The following is a 22,761-nucleotide window of genomic DNA, read 5'->3' as shown; positions in this document are numbered from 1 at the left end:
AGGAGCGTTATAAAAATAATGGCATCGTCAGCATCCTTGGAAGAGTCTTTCACTTACAGATGTAAAAGAGAATTATCAAAATAGAAAACTAGAAGCTAGGAGGGAGAAACAGAAACAGAAGACAGACTAAAACAGAGACAGCGGGGGAAAGGGGGAAAGAGAGACAAAGACATACCAAGACAGAGTCAAAAACAAACGTAAACAGCCAGTGAACAGGCTCAGGAGAATGGCGGCCCCTCTGGCAAACCCAGGCTCCCCTTCATCTTTTGTAGTCTGAGCAAACTGTACTTACATGAAAAAACAAACTAGTTTGAGGTTCTTCTTTTTAAAGATAAGCTAGAGGAGCTAATGCCCGTTCTGTAGTCCCCGCTAAAAACCCTATGAAATGGTTAACTTGGGCTCAGTCTAGAAGTCAGCGTATTTCTCATTACGCCACAGTGATGATGACCTTTCCTTCAAAGGCCTGTCGGAGCTGCCTTACGCACCGCAGACGCAGCCAAACGTTCAGTACAGGACCACAGATTTTCGAATCAGCGGGGTCTTTGAACATCTAATCTAACAGACTGACTGTAGAAATCAACCGAGGGTCGGGAAGTATCATACTGTCAAAATCTAAGAATAGAAAAACCGAATGGTAGAGAAGGAAGGGGCGGGATACTAATTGCTGGGATTCAGACCATTGCCTGAAGTATCAGGATCTCATCTACTAGAAAATATCCTCAGAGAAAGTCAGGTCTTAGTTATGAATGCAAGACCTGGAATGAGGCTGCCTGGCTCCAAGCTGGGCCCTACCACTTTCCCAAGTCTGATTCCTCAGTTATAAATGAGGCCAACAGTGTGGCCGTTCTCCACAGGGTGGTCATGAGTAATAAACATAATATACTTACAAAGCAAAAAAAACGTGGGGACACAGGAAAACCTATTATGTTATTGAAATAAAGCAACAAAAAGTGAACTAACATTTAATGAGTCCTTGTTTTGCACCTGGACTGTGGTCAGAAGCTATATAACTATTAATTTTCACAACCTAAGAGACAGGTGTTTCCCTACTCTTAAGGACAAAGAGACTCAAGGTCATATACCTGGTCAGCTACAGAAACAGAAATGAACATACATTGGATCACTAGGCCTGTGCACTTCTGTTCCACACCTTCTGCTATTCTAAAAATGCATTTATCAAATATGTATTTCAATAAAGATCTATATTAAAAGGTTCATGGCAAACAAATTCGGGTGGCACTGTCAAAGTGAGGAGGAGTATATGTATGTGTGTATGTATAATCTCCTTATTCTGAAAAATAAAAAAAAACATAGGATTTTTGTGAAGAGTAAAGAGGGTAATTTATGTGCAATAGCCACAGTGTTAAAGCAAACTACGGTAAAAACTCCACCATCAATAGCAGGAGCTGACAGAAATATCACCCCGGCCCTTTAATTTGTTAGTATTTTGATCATATCAACCAAATAGAAGGCAAAATTAAGTTATCATTTTGCAGATGAAAGAGAGACATAAAATGGGCCAGTTCAAGACCCCATAGGCCCTGAGTATAAATAGACAAGAAAAGCAAAACTATTTATCAGGCCCAGTCGGCATGGCTCAGCCGCTGGGCATCGACCTAGGATCCAGGAGATCACGGTTCAAATCCTGGTCAGGGCACATGCCCCAGTTGCGGGCTCGATCCCAGTAGGGGGCGTGCAGGAGGCAGCCGATCAATGACTCTCTCATCACTGATGCTTCTATCTCTCCCTCTCCCTTCCTCTCTCTGAAATAATAAAGATATATTTAGGAAAAAAACCTATCAGGTATACTTTATATCTGGGCTCTTCTTTTTAAGTTTATTGAAAACTCAATTATTATTATTCAGAGTTTGAGGTGGAGATGTATTTCTGAGTAAAACTGTACAAAAACAAAGAAAAAAGAAAGAAAACAGTAACTTTAACATATAAAAACACAAGCCAGGTGGATGGGGCTCGAACAGCTCTTAGAAGTTTCTAAGCAGCTAAGAGCTCTTAGATCTCGATGGCACTACACGGTGCGCCGCACGAAGATCCACTGGGGATCCCCACTCGCGTGCTGGGCCGTGACAGAGGTCAAGGTGCCAGGGCCATTCGGAATCAGGCCTTTTTTGGCTTCTTCTGTGCTTTAATCCATACTTTGAAAAAGCAATTAACCATATTTCTAAGAGAAATATAATCCCTTTGCCACCCTCTCCCAGCCCCCAAATATTCAAGCACCAGTACCCCTTTAGTTTGCATTTCCCCACAAGCAGAGGGAAAGGAAACGCAGCCCTGGGCGATGCCCATTCTTCAGTGAAAGCCTTTTTTCAGCTTGAGAAAACACTGCCTGGTTGAGAGTGGCTTCCGCGCTGAAAATAAACGTTTCTGCTGGAAGGGTAAGAGTCTGCGAGCTGCGGAGGTATCTGGGGGAGCCACGAGCGCCACAGTCTCCAGTCATCAAAACCTCACCACAGAGGCTCTGTCAGCGGCCCCCTAAAACACGAGCCACTCGAGTGCTGGTGCTTTCATGACTTCTACAACACACATATTAATTATTATGTGATATAAAGAATAAATAGGGATGGCTCCTACATCAGATACACCCTGCTGCCGGCTGATTGTAAGACATCACCAAGGTAGGCCAGGCTGCTCAACAGGATGTTCAATGCCCTGGAAAAAGAGCTTTCACAGAGTCATATCTATGTTTACCACCTACTAGCTATGTGACAATAGACAAGTTACTTAACATCCTTTAACCTCAGCTTCTTTATTTGTATAAACAAATAAATAAGCAATAATAACTTGCAATAATAACCTGTCAAAATCTAAAATATTACATTAGGTGTTAAGAGAGCTTCGTTCCTGTTTTGCGTGGGTAATACATCCACATGTTCTAAAAGACTGCAGGGGAAAGAGGTCTCCTCGCTCTGTTCCCTCGCCACGCACTCCGAGGAGGCAACTACTATCTCTAGTCAAGTGCGAAAATTTGGTTTCAATATCCCACGCTGAAATGTTGAATTCATTAACATTTATTGAGTGCCTATTATGTGTGAGAACCATTCAGGGTGCAGGGGGGAGTGCAAAGATGAGTTCACAGTCTAAAATGGGAAATGGCTCCCAACTAACTTTAATATGAGGTGATAAACACAACAGTAAAAGTTTAAGAACAGGGGGGAAAGCAATTAATTGAATCGATGGGGGTGTATTGGAATAAAGAGTAAAATTAGGAACAGGTTTCAAGGCAAATGAAAAGTTTCAGGCAACCAAACCAAAAGTCTACTAAGATCGCTCTGGCTTGGGCTCTCTGATTCAGGAACTGGGACCCTACCTGGCTATAAAAACACTGATTAGAGGTCTTCACTCACGGCTACCAATTTCTGACACTGGAGAAGTCAGCTGGCTAAGAGGAAGTCAAGGGATTACTGTGGATGCTGTAAGTGTCCTCTTCAGGGAGAGAGAAACAGAGGGTAAAGGAGTCTTTTCTCTTCCCAATCATGCAAGCATGCTTTATTTTTATTTTTTATATGTCTTTATTGATTTCAGAGAGAGGAAGGGAGAGGGAGAGAGAAACATCAATGGTGAGAGAGACATTGATCGGCTGCCTCCTGCATGCCCCCCACTGGGGATCGAGCCCACAACCCGGACATGTGCCCCAACTGGGAATCAAACCTTGATCTCCTGGATCCTAGGTTGATGCTCAACCCCTGAGCCACGCCTGGCCGGGTCATTCTTTATTTGAAAACTATATAAACTCATCTACAGAAGGGATTACTAACTCAGAGGTTATTAAAGTTTCAAGTGCAACTTTTGGTATTTTCTATAATCTTCACACTGAGAATTCACAGAGTAACTGTAGTCTTTCCAATATTCTTAGCACACCAAAATAAGACAGGTTTAAGACTCGAGGGACCATGTCCCATGGGGCTGCCTAGAGCCAATGTCATTACCACTGGTGGCAGTTCTTCAACATAACTTTCTGGCTTCGTGGAAGTAAGGTCACATCCCCATATGCCAATATCCTGCGCCCACGTCTAAGATGGGCAAGCTTAAAAGGCAGCCCCGAATATCCATACAGGGATATGTCACAAAGTCAGCCTAGTGTGACCAGAGACAAAAGCAAGCCCATTCCTTTCAGTGGAAGTTTGCCAGGCTTGACAACGGATCCCAGAAAGCAGGAATTCGCTCCAGTTAATCTTTATAAAGATAAACCTTCAAACACAAATTTCCATGGTAGCCTAAGACCAAAGCACAATTGAGTTGAGGGTCATAATTCTTTTATTTTTATTATCTGGTTATATAAAAGCTATCAAAGATGAGAAACATACTACTTTAAAACAATAATGCTTTTAAAAATTAACATAAAAGATCATCTGAAATGCTCTGCAAAATAGTTCAACTCATCACACAGTTTACCAAGGGCCCAAACCAAGGGATACGGTCGTAAACATAAGGGCAACCCTAAGAAAAGACTCTAGGTCAAGATTAGGTTTTCTAGGTTTAAGTGAGGGAATGAAGATATAAAGATACAGCATTGTTAAATTTTAATCACTTTATGGCATACTTAAAGTCTTATTTTTATGAGAAATCAACAATGCAACAAATATTGATTATCTGCTGGCAGGCACCACTACCAGGCATGTGGAAATACAAAGACAGCCCTTGTTCTCAAAGAGCCCTCTATTCCCCCTCTTATCACAGCATCCTACCCATAGGGTAATCCAATAATAACGCCATCTTAAGCCAAGTAGTGACAGAGCCATCAAGATCCACATCTACTGTTAAATCACTTTATGCCTGCATTCTTACTATTTTTAGGTGGCAGATTAATCTCAATAAAAATATACATAAATGTACTGGTAAAAATAGTGACTTAAGAATTGCTACCAATGTCATCTCCTTCTGTTCACTCTTGTCCATGGATCATGGGTGCCACTGACACCTGCTTACCCTATTTCTTTTCTCAGCATACACTTAGCTACAGGGGGAAAAATCAAACTCAAATGTGTTATTATTTAAGCTATACTTCCGATCCAGGTATTTGGATCAATGAAAAGAAATTCTATTTTGGTATTCAAAAAATCCCAACCAGAAGCTGCATAACATTCAAGTCCCAACTTTCGCCAGGTATCAGGATAGCCTCGGAGGTGAGATTTAGACGTCAGCACCCCAAATCCTAAAGCTACAATGTTCTAATCCTATAAGAATACCATTCTGTGATTAGGATGATAGCCCTCAAAATACTGTCAAGTATAGAAAGAGGGACAAAGCCTCTATTTTTCTTCTGCCCATTCACAGCTTGGCCCCAAAGTTCTGAAGATAAGCATTTTCTGTAACAACAAGCTACCTTTATAACGTCCAGATAATTATAGGTTCAGGTCAGGAACTCTAGACCATATTGATTACATCTCTGCAGAAAGGAGCCTCCAGCGCTGTTTGTATCCACTATAACAGGGACGGCTTTTAAGTATCTGTGACACTAAGAATTTTCAGTCCTATCAATGCCAGAAATGGAAAGCCAATGACCAGTCAGGCCTGTCAGTTGTTGCCTGAAGCAACAAGGACAAGCTGGGAATTCATCCTACTGGAACTTCCTCTGCCAGCTGCATTCACACATTTTCACCACCTGAATAGCTGATTCTCTTTAACTCCCACGTGGCTCATTTCAGCATGCAGTGTTCTGAAATGAATATTTGATCAGGCAGGGTAAAAAGAGGTCGGGACTTATCTGAGGTGTCACCATAATGCACTTTAAGTAAGTCTAAGTATCAGGAGCTGGGTGTATTAGGTCCCACTCTTTGCCTATTTCTGAAATGGGCCTGTGATCACAATTAAATATGATTAAATGAGAAGAGCCATGTGAAAACACCTAGCACAGTGTTGACCACATAGACATTTACAGATATCTGTTTATCAATAAATATTGGTCTCCCATATCTTTTACTTGTTTTCTTAAAACAAATATCCTGATGATTCCTCACAGATCACTGGGAGACAGGGATCTCATGCTGCCAGAGAAACTTAAAAATCACCCGAATGGTGTCAAAGCTCTAAATCGTCACCCAAGTATGACCCTAACAAAGAGCACACATGATTATTAAAATCGCTTCGTGGTTTTTAGGCTTCAACAGTTTGACCCCGATATGCCTAGGTGTGGTTTTCTTAGTGTTTATCCTACTTGGGGTACACTGAGCTTCTTGAAACTCTGGGTTGATATCTTTAATTAATGCTGGGAAATTCTCAGCGCTTCCCTTCATTGCCCTATTCTTGCCTTCCTGTCACCCATGTGTAACAGTTGCGCATGCTGGACAGTTTAATATTAACCCCCATGCTTCTCACACTGAGTTCTATTTTATTTCATTATTTTCTTCTGTCTCTGCTTCAGTTTTGATAATTTTTGACTTGTTTTTGAGTCTCTGATCTTTTCTCCTTCGGCATTCAGTCAGCTGTTAAGCCCATTCAATGAATTATTTAAGGTTTAGAATGTCAGTTTGGTTCTTTTATGGATTTTGTCAATATTTTCCTCATTCTAATAAAGAAATGATACAATATAAGGGTGTAGAAGTTCCAATATAAGAATGATACAATATAGAAATGACCATTTTCATTACAAAAACCTATATCTAATATATTATTTGACAGTGAAATATTAAAAGCTTCCCTCTAAAATTAAGAAGACAAGAATGTTCGATATTATTTCTAGTCAACATTGTGCTAGGGGTCTAAGCAAGTATAATAAGGGGTAAAAAGAAATAAAGGATAAAAAGATCGGAAAGAAATAAAACCATCTTTATTTTGCAGATAACATGATTGCATAGCAGACAATTCAAAGGAATCTACCAGAATTAATACATGAATTTAGAAAGGTTTCTGATACAACTTCAACAGGCAAAAAAATGCTGCATTCTATATACTATAAAAAACCTGAAAGATGAAATAAAATGCACTATAACAACACCAAATCACTGAAATAAATTGTACAAAATATGTTTCAGACTTCTACATCGAAACTTAACAAATATTAGGAGAAATTAAAGAAGGCTAAATACATGGATAGCTATAAAAGGTTCATGTATTGGCAGATTTAATAATTATAAGATGTCAATTCTTCCAAAGAGTTTTGGTTTATGTGCATTATATCTATCAACATTGAGAACTTTTTAACTCATTGAAAAACAACAGGAATCCCTTCATGTATTAACACAAATGACATTTTTACTTTTGGGATAGCAAACTTTGCAACAGACAACAGGCAGATCCTGCTATCAGCTGTGCACCCCGCCTGTCGCGATCCGTTGTTCTGGTGGAGTATGTGAGGAAGCCGGCCTCACTCAAAAATGCACCTGGCAAAGGCTGGGGCCTATTCAGATTCTGAACCTCTTCGGGTTCTGGGGATATTTTTCTTGAATATGACACTTTCACAAGTTAGTTCCAATGATTCCTGACACCCTATCAATGAACTCTTGTCCTCTCTTATATGAAAATCCTTTTTCTGACCTTACCCTTGGAATGAGTCCGTTCCCCACACATAATTTTGTAATACCATAAAATTGGTCATTTGGAAAATATTGCAGATCTTCCAAATGTTGATTTATTTTATCATGTGACATAAAAATGTCAATCTAGTTAATATCACCATCAGAAGTGTCTTTAAATATTAGAAATCTGTGAAGCAGACACTGGAAGATACAGGTGTATACGTGGTTTTCAAATTTCCAACTTTCGATTAAAGGCTAGAATTTTATCATCGGTAATAAACATGTGCGCTCCTCTCTTTGAAGTGCCTGGCTTGCTTCGTTCACTTCTGAGAAAATGCCTGCGGAACACCCATGTCTGGTAAACAGTTTTGTCCCTTGAGGTACGATGGTTGCTGGGTCAATCCGCAGCCATCGTTCAAGTGCCTTTGCTCAGGACAACTGTCATGCACTGTGACGTGCAGAATATTAGAGGTGCGCACGCGACAAAACTTAGTAAAACTAATTTATTAAATTTTAAATTCTTAAAAAGCTTTTGTAATGTAATAAATGTCACAATTTTCATTGTATCAAAGACGCCCTTAAGGAAGCCTAGCTTTTCTCTGAGCCCGTGAGCAGCGCCCACTGCGCCGGGGCCCCACCCGCCCCCACCCGCCCCCCGCCGCTGCTCGGCACCGGCTCACCACGGCAGCACAGTCTTTTTAAGGAGCAAATAATAACTTCATGTTATTACAAAAATCATTTCCGAGCAGACTGCCTGAGAGTGTCTTGGGGACGTCCCCAGGCGCCCCGACCACTCGGTGAACTGCTGGATGTGCACCTATGCGTGGGGGGAGTGCGAGGGACTCAGGACAGCCAAGATGAAACACAAAAGCGGAGACAGTAAACTGTGGGATTTCAAAACTTACTAAAAAGCTACAGCAATTAAAATAGTATGATAATGGTGTAAGGACAATATAAATCAATGGGGCCAAACAGAGAGTCCAGAAAAAAAATATGATTTTTTTTTTAAAAAGGCAACACTGACATGCGCTGGGGGACCGGCAGGTCTCTTTGAAACCCGGTGCCGGAGCAAACGGGATCCGTATGGAAGAGACTAACCCTTGATCCTGGCCTCCTAGCAGAATAAAAAGTAACTTGAAAAGGATCAGAGGTGTAAACACAAAGGCTGAAATGATACAATTACTAGAGAAAAGCATCCCTCCGAGACCAGGAGAAAGGGGAGAAAAATTTTGTGCAAAATGTAAAAGGAAAAACAACGAAAAAATTGGGCTTCTGTTTGTCAAAAACACCAAGTGAAAAGGCAATAAAACGAAAGAAAATATTTTCAAAACACCTGATAAAAGACCCGCACCCAGAACACGGAAAGAAGCCCTGAAATTCAAACAGCCAACAGACCCAATGAAAATCAGTGAGAGATTTCACAAGGTCATTTCAAAAGAAGACATTCAATGAGGGGTGAGTACACAGGGCGGGGCACAAGCAGGCTTAGGGCTGCTTGTGTGGAAAATACGGTAATTAATAACTAATAGTACAGGAATAAACTCTGTGCTTGGCACACTCACGCTATGAACCTCCTTTGCCCGCCCTGTGTTCAGGGAGCTCAGTCAGTAGCCATCCGAGAAAAGCAAGTTACAGAGCAGTTTCCATTCCCCAGCACGGCTCCCACCCGCTGCTGAGTGCAGGCTCCGGGAGCCTCTCTAGGCACCTCCCAACCGAGCTAAACGCAGGCCTACCGGGCGAGGCAACACTTCCAGTCCCAGGCTCATGCCCCTAGGACATGCGGGCATGTAAGGCAAAAAAATAAAAGATTTGTACAGGAAAGTTTAAAGCAGCTTTATTCATAATAAGCCCCCAGCTGAAAATAACCGGATAACGGGCACAGAAACTGTCTTATATGCATACGACACTGCAGTGTTTTTAAAAATGAACTAGTGACACACGTCACACCTGGATGAGTCTCCAAAACGTTGAGTAAAAGAAGCCAGACACAAAAAGGGGGGTACAGAATGATTTCATTTACATGAAGTTCAATATGCACAAAGCCAATCTAGGATGATAAAAGTCAGGGTGGTAATCTCTAAGTCAGAGGCTGGAAGGGGCAGAGGGAACTTTCTAGAAAATATAGATATTCTAATTTTTATCTGAGTGGTGATTATAAAATTCAAGCTGTATGATTAAAACACATGCATGTTCGTTATATCTAAATCATACCCTAATTTTAAAAAAATTCTTCAAACGTGAGCCCTGGCCGATGGCTCAGCTGGTTGGGGCATCGCCCGTACCCCAAAAGGTTGCAGGTTCCATCCCCGGTCGGGTGCGTGTGGGAGACAACAGATGGATGTTTTTTTCTCTCTCTCCCCCTTCCTTTCTCTCTAAAAGTCAGTGGAAACACATTCTCAGGTGAGGATTTAAAAAAATAAAATAAAATTCTTCAAAGGTGAGCCAAAGCACACGCTTATCGGTTTTTTAAGCTGGAAGGGAATCTGGAAATAGCCCACTTGGATTCCCTCCTTTTATGGAAGAAAGCCGTGGGTTTTGAAGCAATATGCCAGGAGGCAGTGACAGGCAGAGCTGAGCCTAGAACCAACGATTCCAAAGTTCCCAGCCACTCTTCTTTCCACTACACTTAGCTTCCAACACAAGGCTTTTCCCAGGAACAATTATTTTCACTTTGATTATTTGCTTTAGCTTTTCTCTGACAGTTCTCAACAATATCCAGGGGAACATCATGAGCTCTGGTTCCGACCGGCTGCCCGGGTGAGGTCCCAGGCTGCTCTCTAATTGCTCGCTAGGCTCCCACATCCCAGGGAGAGAGGCTCTTCTGTTTGTTTCTAAGTTTATAGATGACACCTATAAGCCTAAGCCTCTCAGGCTCCTGGACACAATTTAAAATAGTGTGGCACTAACAGTTTGACACTAATGTCACTAAGACAAATGGAATTCCCGGTTCAGACTTAAACAAATTCTAATACTGCCCCCAATATTGTCCCTCTGCCACCACAGTCTCAGGCAACAGACTACATAAACAGTCCAGCCCTGTATTAAAGATGTAGTAATAAAGGTACAAAGAAAGAAAAGTGGGGTCTTTTAGTCAAAAAGTCCCATGTAAATATGTGGTGCCGTGGAGTGTCAACAGTGGGGAGGCTTCCGTCAGTTCCTCCTGACAGTGCTCAGGAGAGCCCTGAAGTCGTGGCAGGGAGCTGGTGCTTGCGATAGAGAAAGCAAAGGCAAGGTTTTAGTTGACACAAAGATTTATTCAAAGAAGCCATGTGTCATCAGAGAAAACTTTCCCAACAGCTTCTTCTACTTCTGCTTACAGTTTCTTCATCTTCGAGTGGGGCAATCATTTCTTTCTTAATTGTGCTGAGCTAACTTTTTCCACACTGTTAACTTGAATTTCATCTTCTAACATCCTATAAATATTAGAGAGAAGAATGAGAGGGATGTTTAAGTCAGAAGGAGAGCCGGGCTCAGCCCAATCTTCATGGGCTCAGCAGGTCTTCCTCTATGTTCTTAATCTCTAAAACTTATTTTTGGTCCAGTACAGACCGTAGGTCTTTTCTCTATGTTCTTAATCTCTAACACTTATTTTTGATCTGATACAGACCATAGGTGTTCACTAGATTAGAGTTGAAATAATGCATAAACTTGCTCAATCCTAATAAAATAAAAAAAGCCAACTTTAATATCTGAGTTTGAATATTTACTGGCTGTTTCAAGCATAAATAGTGTCAAAGTAAAATTACTGACCTCCTCTCCCCCATCTGAGGGTCTGTTCACAGGCCAGGACTAAGCCTTCTTTTAATTCCACCCCCATCCATAATCCTCTTACTGATCCCACACAGGCTCTGTACCCAAGGTACAAGAATGCTTGCAGTTTTCGACACCTTATAATCACAAAGACTATCTGGAACTCTATTAAATGAAAACCACATCATTTACTCAAATATTTCAGTGCTTCTAAAGAACATTATGGCCTTTATATCTGGAAATTATTTTAGGCAATAATTTGAACACCTCCCTGCCAAAAAAAAAGAAAGAAAAAAGGTGAAACAAATTTCTGCATAGGAAAACTTAAATTCCTTTTATGGATGCAGAAGAATGGAGAGGTAGGTGAAGATAACTTGTTGGAGGTTTTAGCCAAAGTTCAAGGCCATGATTATAACGTCATCACCTCTGTCACTCAGCTTCAGTTTTAAAGTAACCGAGCTTGGTGGCCTCACCACGGTGGACTCGATGAATGGTGTTTCTTAAAAGCCTCTTTGTTTCTTACCACCAGCATCTCCTTAGTCTCTGATGGTTTTAAAATACGGTGACTAAGCTTGTCTGCCTCGGGCTGGGATGGCCACTGTGGGTGCCGTGAGACAGGCTCGCCAGGAAAACTCTTCCCTGCACCAGGAGCTCCTCTGTGGGGCAAGCGCCTGCTCCGCAAGGAGGCCCCTCGGCAGACACTCACCTGCGGGACAATCTCCCTGTCGCCTGCCCCGGGCCCATCGTACATCTCTAATAATAAGTGTTACCTGTTTTATTAAGGGTCTCACGCACTGAATGCCAAAAACAAAAAGCAGGGAAAAACAATGACTGTAAAATCAATCAAATCAAACCAGTTTGGATTTTTAAGTCATTGTCTTCAGTAGACAAATGATTTTCATACTGGTAAAAACTGGGTGCTAGAAAATTGTCTCCGGAATGAATTTCATAGAAATTATTTAGATGCCTTCGATTGGACAACAAAAATCGTATTTCTCTTGAGTCAAGGACAACAGCAAACAGCAGGTCTGCAACTCCGTCCCTGCCTGTTGAAAGGCCCCTGGAACACTCGGCACCTTATGTAACGAAGCCTGTGCCACAGATAAGGGCTCGTTTTCCTTATGTCACCATTTCCCGTCTCCTGCGTCCCCTTCCGCAGCACTGCGCCTGACGCTGCTCCCACGCTGCTAGTCACACTGTCCTCTATAAAGCGCTTACTTCAGTAGGGTCTGACCAAGATGTCAAACGAGCCAGGAATAAATCTGTTTTTCAATCTCAGTTGCTTTGTGTTCTCTCTTGGTAAACATCAATTCCCACAGTAAAACTACAAACCGGGACAGACAAACCAGATAAACCAGGTCTTATGAGGTTCTCCCGGTGGGTGACTCAAAAGCAACCAGAGTTGTTACTAAGTCATCCCACGGGTACGGCCTACAAGGTTTGGAACAAGAACATCAGTCACCAAGGCGGGGAACAAAGTTTCAACAGGACACTGACAGCTATCTTTCCACTTTCTCATCAGGGTCCTACACCTATATCAAAAGGAGGACACGTTATAAAGGACAAGCAATGGGAAGAAACTCTTAGGTGCCTAACCGAAAGGAAGGTGCAGAGCAAAGACGTAGGGAAGCGGATGCAGTGCTCTGCCTAGGAATGCTGCCCGCAGTTCAGGCAGTGATGCGCATTAGCTGGGCACAGAAACGGAGCAGCTCCTTCAAATCCCGCAGGTCCTGGGTAGCTTGCGGGTAACAGTAAAAGTCAAGAAGGGGACACCTCACAATTATCTAAATGCAAGATCTTAGGTAGGAGAGTGTCTTTTTGAATCGCCAAGATCAGATGAAACATGTTACGGGAGTAACACCTACTCAGTTATAAATCTGCTGAATCTAAAACACACGTTTTTATAGAGAGACCCTAAGAAGCTGGTTCAGAGGTATCTAAAGGCATAGAGTTTACACCTAAGTGATCTAAGTTAATAATTTAAAACCACATATCTTAGGAAATGTGTTCTATGGGAAGGAGTGAAGCCCAGATATTCTAGATGAGCAAGAAATTGTGAAAAAAATATTTCTTAGCAAAAGTAGCACAACTCTGCTGATCTCTCTTAGTTTCAACAGAATAACATGACCAGATGAACACACAGCTATCTAAACATAACACGCAGAGCCATGGTTTAAGTGAAATATTTTCACTTTGAAAACTCGTACCATTATCCAAAGATGTTATCATATCACAATGAATTTTTAAATTCCATGACTCTGGAAAGTGACTGCATGAAAAATAATTTTATCACCACTAGTTTGGACAGAAAAGAGCAAGAGCTGTCACTAAAATAGAGGGAGAGCTACAAAATGTGCCACAGGAACAATTAAAAAGATAATACATTTTGCTGTACAAATTGCTCAAAGGTAATAAAAGGCAATGACGCCCCATCAGAGGAGGCGCCACGCTGGTCGCATCTCTAAGCAAAGGCAAATCGAAATGCCAAACAAGCATGTTCACAGCAGCAGCCGACTCCGCTGTGTGGGTCGTAATCAGGGAAGCGCTTCCTGGTTCAGGAGTAGTTACAAAAGCTTATCAGACTCCTTTAAATAGAAGGATCTAGAACAGAATTTTCCCATAAACTTTTCCTAAAGGATCCAAACCATTTAGCTTCTATCATGTTAAATACCAACAGAAAAGTAAGTCTTGTTATATCAGTGTTCCTATCAGATAAAGTAGATAAAAGTTTCCCCAACAAAACACTATTCACTCATTTAAAAATGTGTAGGGGTCCAAGCCATTGGAGAGGCAGAGAATTATTCAGAGAAGTCCAATTCCTCACCTGTGGGGTCCTTTAGCTTATAGTTAGAGAAAGCACACACATGTCATTGCTCTGGCTTCTTCCAGAAAGAAACTAGGGCTTTCTGGAGTGAAAACAGTCCTAGAAAAGTAACAATCTAGCTTGGTCACCAAGAAGTCCTTTCTCTACTCAAAAGATTGGCACTTTCAGGCAGAAGCTCAGAGCCGTGGAACAAGAAATACCCTAGAAACTCCTACAGCGTGTCTCTGATGGACATGTAAGTGGGTCAAGGGAAAAGATCTCATTCCTTATTCGAACATCAACTTTAAAACTCTTCTCGCAACGGAGTTAAACAAAACTAGCGTTCTAATAGTACACTGAAGTTGCTCTCGTGGCATGAGACAACTTTACCAAGCGCTAAAGCTGAGACAGTGCTGCATGATAAATGCTTTATTACCTCAGTCTAGAGCGCTGAGTAGGGCAACTTTTAATAACATGCATGGTAACTGCTTTAGGAACACGTATTTCACGTGGCTGGTTGCTAGTCACTTGGCTCTAAAACAGTCATAATATGGCAGTTTAGGATGTTTAACAAACCCCAACACAGTCTACTACCGTAATCTTGAATAAAAGACTTCCGGTTAAAATACACCATTTCCAGGATTCCCAATTGCCAGTGATAACTCCAGATGGGCTGGATCTGTTCGCATCCTCAGATGGACACGACCAAGAAGATTTCCTGGTGAAGTCGCCTATCGCGACATCTCCCTGAACGCAGGGAAGCGAGGAGAGAGACATGTCTGCGCTCGTTTCCAGGGGACAGCGTGGCTGCCATGCTAAATCCGAGAGCGAGTGTGAGCCCCCAAAGGAAGAGTCTACATGAAAAACGAAGGCCAGCCCCGCCCTGGCTGTGGACAGCTCAATCGGACACAAGGTGCAACCCACAGACCAAAAAACCCAGAGAGACAAGAGACTGTACAGAAGCCATCAGCTTTCAAACTTCAAAATCCACCCAGAGACAGACTCAGAAACGGAAGCCTTGGTCTTTGAAAAGTGACCTTCACAAATCAGTTCTGTGTTTGTTTCCATTTTCCTTCACAGTTTAAGCCTCAATCAAATCAGCAGTCTCCGGGGATTTTAAAATTGCTGTAGATTAAAATCCTCTCTGACTCAACTGTCTTACTAATGCCAAGTATTTAATAATTCTACTTGTAAGGGACGTCTTCTGATGAAACCCTGCTGTACGCGATCTTCAGATGCTCCCCAGCTGCTCCCGAGCATAAAGCATCGCTGTCCTTACTTTCTTTATCGCTCCACTTGGAGATGAGAAAATTATTACAAACAGTCTCTCTATTTGGCAGAGCCGGCAGAAAACAGTTTTACAATACTGATGTAGCAACTATCACCTAAGGAAGGCACCGACCGACTTCCAGGTACTAATGATACATATTCATGGCCCGGCTCCAAGGATAGGAAGTTAATAACTGTGATAGATAGACTAGAGTTAAGTTAATGAATTTCTAAACTTTATGCTTTCAATAATAGAACCGTTTAAGCCTTAGCATTTGGACTCTCTCCTTCCACAGATCAGGCACTTTGATACTCAACAGGTTGAGTAAATTGAATCCATATATTGTATTTACGTTCTCTGTCAAGGTTGCTTCTCCACATTTGAGAGATCAAAGGCAAAGCAGTCATCGGCCCTGTAGCCTTCAATACTGTGTTCATTACATTTAATCAAGTGCCAACTCCACCGCATCATTCACCAACCTTAACAATATTTAAATGCACGGCACTGTTTAGCAACAAATGTAGGCGTAGTATCGTTTCAAAACACACACACGCACACACATCCTAAAACAAAACAAAGAAAGGCAAAAAAACTATCATTCTTTACATTGAGCAAGAAAAGAAATTTTTAAAAATGCACAGAACTACCCAATAAGCACTTTGGAGGTGGTTTTTCTACCTGAGGCAGCATCAATCACGGTGGAAATTCCCCTTCGGTCAGAGACGGGACGGGATGACCCTGGCATGCTGACTGGGTCAGAGCGCACCGGCTGGATCCTGCAACGCAATTTAATTTAATTCACATATGTTACCGGCATCGAAACTGTCGCTTGCTACAACAGACCTTAAATCAGGAATGCTGGACTAGCCCAATCTATTAAAGAACCATTCATTCTAAAATTAGACAAACAGGAGAGCTGCAGTCCCTGATTCTTGCACAAGGCGAAAGCACAGCAAATATTTTCTACACTCCGGACCCCCTCTTCTCTTTGTGTATTATTTAATAGATTTTAAGTGAGGGATTGAATACTTGACGTTAATGTAGAGAAACAAATGAAGTAGAATGGGAGAGGAAACAAAATACTTTATACGGAGACCTTTGGCTTTTGCAAGGGGCAAATATAAAGAGTTTTGAGAAAACCTCTAATTCATGAACAGCGCAATAGCTAGCAATGCCTTCTGTAAAAGGCAGCAACACTAGGAACACACTTTTTAAAATTCATCTTTATCGTTCAAAGTATTACAGATATTCCCCCTTTTCCCCCTTGGGCCCCCTCTACCCCACCTCCGCCCCGTCCCGAGGCCTACAGCACTGCTCTGTCCATGGGTTATGCATAGATGCACGGAAGCTCTTTGGTTAATCTCTTCCCGTCGCCCCCGCCCCTTTCCCTCTGAGATTCGTCAGTCTGTATTAACTCCCTTGAAATCCTCAATGAAAGTTATTTTATATGTGACAGGATAGCAACACTTTTGGGATGTGACTGCCAGAGGTTTAGCTAGGATCACTGCTATCTGAGTTACTTCCATAAAATTACCCACCAGCACGTAAGAATCAATTAGAGTCTCAGCAGGACGGCAATTCACTACACACGATTTCAAGTTGCTTACGCGTGGTAAATCTATAAGCACCAAGGCTCTTTTTCTAGCTGCATTAGGTTAATATTATGAACATAAAATATCTGTATGACTAAATGGTCTGGGCGTCCCAAGCAACGTAGAAGAATAAAAACTTGTTATGACAACATATGCGGGCACTTCGGAAATCTGTTTATTCAACAAGTATTTGCTGAATATTAGTCATACATCACCATTATTCTAGGATCGAGCAGAAACAGAGCATGAAATACAAGGTGTGTGGTCCAGCACATGGACATTCACCACTGATGCACAGGAAACTAACGTGTGAAAACGGAGGCGGTGATAAGAGCCCACAATGAGGAAGAGGAGGACAGGCGAAGGGCCGGCAGGAGATGGAGAAGATGCAGCAGCACCAGGGACAGGGCGTGCACATATGCAGCGGGCAAGAAGTGCCCTCTCAGCACAGAGCTAGAGGAAGCAGAGCCTGGGCTTGTGACTGAGCATGGCAAACGCAGGCGCCGCGAGGGGCACCGTCTGGCTGAAGCAGCGAGTTCATAGTGGATATTGGATGGAAAGAAGTTGGTAAGGACCATGGGACAGATTACAGAAGCCTGAAATGCCAAGTGTGGGCTGCAGAAAAAGAGTATGTAGTTATTGAAAGCACACTTTAAATATATGCGCATTTGTTATAGGAAAGAAAGAAGTGGAGGGGAGGGGAGGGACAATCCATTTGATGGAGTAATACAACTTGGAAATGTAGTAAGTTAAACTGCCGAGCAAACCTGAACGGCAAAAGTTAAAAAGTTTACAGCTGCATTAAAAACACGCCCTAATAATAAAAAGCATACTTTGTAAACCTTGTGACTCTTACATGTGGGGATCAGAGAATATATATGATGAAAAATATATATATAGATTATAAACTCTAAGTGAATTTATATCAACACTTTCTCATTCAAAAACTTTTCAAAGCCTGAAAGAAGAAATCTGCAGGATTAGGACAGATGTAGTTCAGTTGAAAGATGAAAAACATCAAACGATCAGGAAAGGAGGGACTCATCAGGCTGTGGGCCGTCAGAAATATGAGGCAGGCAACACAAATGGGATGGCTTTAAAAAGTGTAATGACTATTACATTTTGTGAAATATAATCCAAATATTTATTGGACACAACGAGATCCCACATAAGATCTCCAGCGACAATAAGGAATCACAGATTACAGAGCATGAATTCTGCAACGCGACACTGTGCTCCAAGGGGAAATGTTCATACTGCCTAAGATGCTCCTGACACGTGAGCATATTAATCCAGTCACGTGACTCCCCTCCTTCTTATTTCTTACCTGAGACTGTTGAGGTCAAGATCATCCGTATCAAAATCCAAAAGGGGCTGCGGAGTATCACTTGGACCATGAGACTGCAACACAGACGAACTGGAGGATATGACTGTGGTCTGGCCTGAGGGATGGATGGTTTTGAACTGGAACTGTGGGCCCATCCACAGACGCCTGTGGGGTCCAGTGTGCGTTACAATCTCTACCTGAAACAGATTAGGAACCTTGACTCAAATGTATTACGACCTCTGAGAGCCGTTCACAATCCCCCCGTCCTGTCTCTGAACACAAACATTCTCTAAGAATCTCATTTCGACCAAGTGAAGGAGGAACAGGACACCCACAATCAAAAGGCGGTAATTCACTGTATCCCTCCCTCCAAGTTTTCACATAAATAAACAAAATTTCATTTTGTGCATACACATGTATGTATGTGTATAGATAGATAGACACACACATACATACATACATATGTAAATACACACACACATACACAAACACATATAAAATGCACACATATACGAAACAAAAATCAGATGAGAGTAAAAGGGCCAGGTGCCTGTCCTGTCTCCTATGGCTAGCATCAGCTCCCCATGGACCACCTCTTCATTCATTCTAGACAGTTCTTACCACTCTGTGGGCACGCCCTCAATACTACACCTAAAAATCCACAGACTAAAAGTAATTCCTTCACTGAGGACCAAGCTCATGACAAGCCTGAAATTATTCTTGAATTATCCAAAATAATTTTCAATGCCCAAAGCCCTGTTTAGTTCCACAATTAAATATTACAAAAATTACTATACTGCCCTCAAAATACCCCATAATCCACTTTTAAATTAAGAAAATGCTGTTTTCTTTAATTAGATTTGTCTTCAAAATACCACTACTTATTTAGAGTGTTTTCTCAACTACCATGAACAGTGACACAGGTAGTTTAAGGTCCACAAAGTGGTAAAACCAAAATGCTTTATGAATTTCATGCTTAGTCTATGGAGGGGGCTGGGAATGCTGCCAATATTAAATGAAACATTTTAAAGACAGAGTGGAGAGTAGAAGACACTGGGTAAAACTTGAAAATATAATTTTACAAATGAGCCCCGGGAGTAGGAGACTACCCCCGGAATCCTCTGGTGAAAGACTCTTCCTCGGGGCCTTGTCACTGCGACACGCATGTCTGTGAACATGCTTTATGGAGCCGGCTTCCCCTGTGCCTTCCTCTTCCCCCAGCTCCTCTACATTTAATCACATGTCTCTGATCGCGGTGATTAATTCTTAACAAAACATAACTGAGCAGGTGCACAGAGCAGCTCTGTGTTTGTAAGTCCTAAAGGGCAGGAAGAAAAGCGCATCACGTTCTTGGAACAATATTCCCGATCCCAGCGCTCAGGGGGGACAGGCTCCGATTCAGGACAGGGATTTCTGATGAAAATCAGGCCACAGATAGCGGGGCCTGAGCGCTTGGAGCTCAAGGCCGTCAGCGCCCCGGGCCGAGGGGAAGGGACCCGGCGCGAGGCCGCGCGGGCCAGATGCGCCTGCCCGCTGCCCGGTGGCCCCTGCCCGCTGCCTGCTGCCCGCTGCCCGCTGCCCCCTGCCCCCTGCCCCCTGCCCCCGCCCCCTGCCCGCTGCCCCCTGCCCCCTGCCCCCTGCCCGCTGCCCCCTGCCCCCTGCCCCCTGCCCCCGCCCCCTGCCCGCTGCCCCCTGCCCCCTGCCCCCTGCCCCCGCCCCCTGCCCCCGCCCCCTGCCCCCTGCCCGCTGCCCCCTGCCCGCTGCCCCCCGCCCGCCGCCCGCTGCCCACCGCGCGGCGCGGGCCCTCCGCCCAGGGGACGGCGCGGGAGGCAGCGGTCCCTCTGCCAGAATCCCCCCTCCTCGCGTGCACTGTGCTCTCCAGCAGGGCGCCCCGTACGCCAGGGACGGGAGCTCTGACCCCCTCGGGAGCTTCCCGTGGAACGTGTCGCCCAGAAGCAAAGCGCGTCTCGGCGCCCAGCTTCCCGGGGGTTTCTCGGGGCGCCAGGAGCAGGAGCGCCGCGGGCCGCGGGGTGGAAACCGAGACCGGCCGCAGCTCCCGCTGCCGTCAGCTCGGGCAGACAGAGCAGCGCTCGGAAGGAGCCACCCGTGATCTCCTCATTTTGAGGCCTCCCACTATCTTTTATTCCAAAGCCCCGGAGATGAAGCCGTGAAGCCGGCCGCACCTGGCGCGGGGACGGCCGCCCCGAGGCCGCTGGAAGCAGCTCCGCGTGAGCGCAGGAAGGAACCCGCCCCATCGCGCCGTCGCCCCGTCGCCCCGTCGCCCCGTCGCCCCGCCGGGACAGGGCGGTACACAGCCGGCCTCGCCTAACGGGACTGGGCCCGCGAAACAAACCCCAGAGGCTGCTGAACGGCTTCACTGTTTTAACAAGGCCAATTCCCATTTTAATCCAACGTGTCCATCTAAGATCCAAGGTCCTAGGGACATAACTGGATTGTTTGAAAGATACGTATGTTTTATGCCCTCTGTATGAAAGCTGATGTACACACGTGTGTGTACAAAATACAGGTGTATGTATCCCTGCAACAGCATTTATGAGAAATTCTTAACATGGAAAGACAATTAATTAGTCTTCAGCAACCCTAAAAAGAGGTCCCAGTTCTTTCCACTTTCCTCTACGGAAAATAATTTTTAAAATTCAACAGTAGAGCAGACCACGGATTCCTGTTTTCTTTCACTCCAACAGGCCAAACATTTCAGAGTCTTACCTGAGAAAGCCATTCTTCATCTTCCTGTCCACTGTGGTCAGAAGCTAAACTGTCATAGGACCCGTGCCGAGTGATGGGCCCAGGACTTCCAGGGGGAACCACTATAGGAAAAAGAAAACATAAACAACTTCAATCCATGCAAGGGAAAAATGAGTGTGGGCACAACCATCCCGGATACTGTGGTACTTTATAAGACAAAGCATGACATTTAATGCACAAAGGTAATTCAAATAACTGATGAGCAAAGAAAACTTAATTTCTTAGAAGTAAGAAAGATCTTCAATTAAGAGTACACTTTAGCCTGGGCTGGGGAGTTCAGCTGGTTAGAGCATTGTCTGGATAAGCCAAGGTTGTGGGTTTAAGCCCGGGTCAGGGCACAAGACTCAGCCAATGAATGCACAAATAAGTGAAACAACAAATCAGTGTTCCTCTCCCTCTCTCTCTCTCCCCTTCTTTCTCTCTCTAAAATCAGTAAGTAAATTTTTTTTAAAAAAATGAACCACTGAACACATTAAGAACCCCTTCACCTGTAGGATACAGGCTTAAAATACAAAAAGCCTACTTTCTCATACAAAGAGGAAACTTTGCTTAGGCAAAATCATAATTTGGCAATGATTTATTGAGGTTTCTACTATGAACCAAATGTTGATCCCAATAAAACACAGCCTCTTCTTTTCAAAGTCCCATACTATTTATTTGCTTAGTTTTATTATAAAATAGACTATTTTCATACCAATTTTATAGTCACAGCAAAACTAAGCAGAAAATAGATTTCCCATGCACTCCCTACTTCCATATACCATCTTCACATTAAAAGAGATAAAGCAGGTAAAACTGGGGGGAATAGAGAAGAGAAAAAGACGGGAAAAGGGAGGAAGAAAAGTGGGTTTTAAAGAAAATGTAGAAAAAATAGAAAAGAATGACAAACAGAAAACAGTCTCCTAATTTCCGCCACCCAGAGGTGTGCGCATTTACTTCTACACGCGCATTTTCCTTAGGCTACGTTCCTGAAAATGAAACCAAAGGACATGAGCATCTCTAAATTCCTTCGTGCGCATTCCCAGAGGTGAACACCACCAGCAGGGACTGAGAACGCGAATCTCACTGCGCTTTGGCCGGGACAAGGTATCTTGAAGAACTGAATCTTAGTGAAACGAGAGAAATGAAGGAGACAGAGTAGAAGTAGAACTCAGGGCAAGATTTTAAAGGACACATACTCACAAGACACATACTCACAAGCACCTTATCTTAACTCACGGGCAGAGAAGAAATAGTACCTAAGACAGTCACTCATCGGAGGGGGAAACAGTATTCAAGTGTAAGACTGTTTGCTGTGAGTTCTTCAAAATCACAGCTCTACAGCTGACAGGCATTTGGCACAAGACGCAAGTGACCATCAAAGCATAATACTCGATGTCTCGTGACTCTTTAATATCATGAAGGAACGAGTACCATAATAATAATCTAATTAATATTTAAGCATCCTCTTGGAAATAATTTTGGTGTATATTACAAAACTGATAAGCAAAAACTCAGTTGTTCCCAAATCATGTTACCTTTCAAATAAATAAATTTTATGTTAAAAGTCTCAGGACAGGATATAACAAGAGAAACCCTCAAACCCCCAATCCCTAAATATTAGTCAAGAAGGTGACTAAGGACAAATACCTAGAGGTCAGGACATACTTTGGGAAGCAGCTGAGGGCAGAGAAGATCTTAAAGAGGCCACGGAAGAGGTCACCCAGATATTTGAGGGGAGAGTGTTACAAAGACAACATCAAGTACAAAGATTTTGAAATGGGAACAAAAACGAAATGTTC

The 22,761-nt window shown here is 43.1% G+C and overlaps 1 protein-coding gene across 3 annotated transcripts in view; it reads right to left on the bottom strand.

Annotated features, from left to right (window-relative positions):
• The window catches only part of BCAS3 (BCAS3 microtubule associated cell migration factor), a 420,091-nt gene that overhangs the window by 210,654 nt on the left and 186,676 nt on the right, over positions 1 to 22,761 (bottom strand). For 2 of the 3 annotated variants that reach the window (XM_016203603.2, XM_087826254.1), the window contains 3 exons: positions 20,942 to 21,042; positions 18,215 to 18,411; positions 15,974 to 16,071 (listed from right to left, as the gene is read on the bottom strand). In XM_016203603.2, the coding sequence (XP_016059089.1) occupies positions 15,974 to 16,071; positions 18,215 to 18,411; positions 20,942 to 21,042 (396 nt within the window). Of the gene's footprint in view, positions 1 to 8,162; positions 10,886 to 15,973; positions 16,072 to 18,214; positions 18,412 to 20,941; positions 21,043 to 22,761 lie in introns of those variants that run through there. The other variant, XM_016203611.2, reaches the window with a different exon arrangement.

This window comes from Miniopterus natalensis, chromosome 17, assembly GCF_054644295.1.
Source record: "Miniopterus natalensis isolate mMinNat1 chromosome 17, mMinNat1.hap1, whole genome shotgun sequence".
NCBI classification, from domain to species: Eukaryota; Metazoa; Chordata; class Mammalia; order Chiroptera; family Miniopteridae; genus Miniopterus; species Miniopterus natalensis.
The sequence above is the reverse complement of the archived record's forward strand: the minus strand, read 5'-3'. Positions and strand labels throughout refer to the sequence as shown.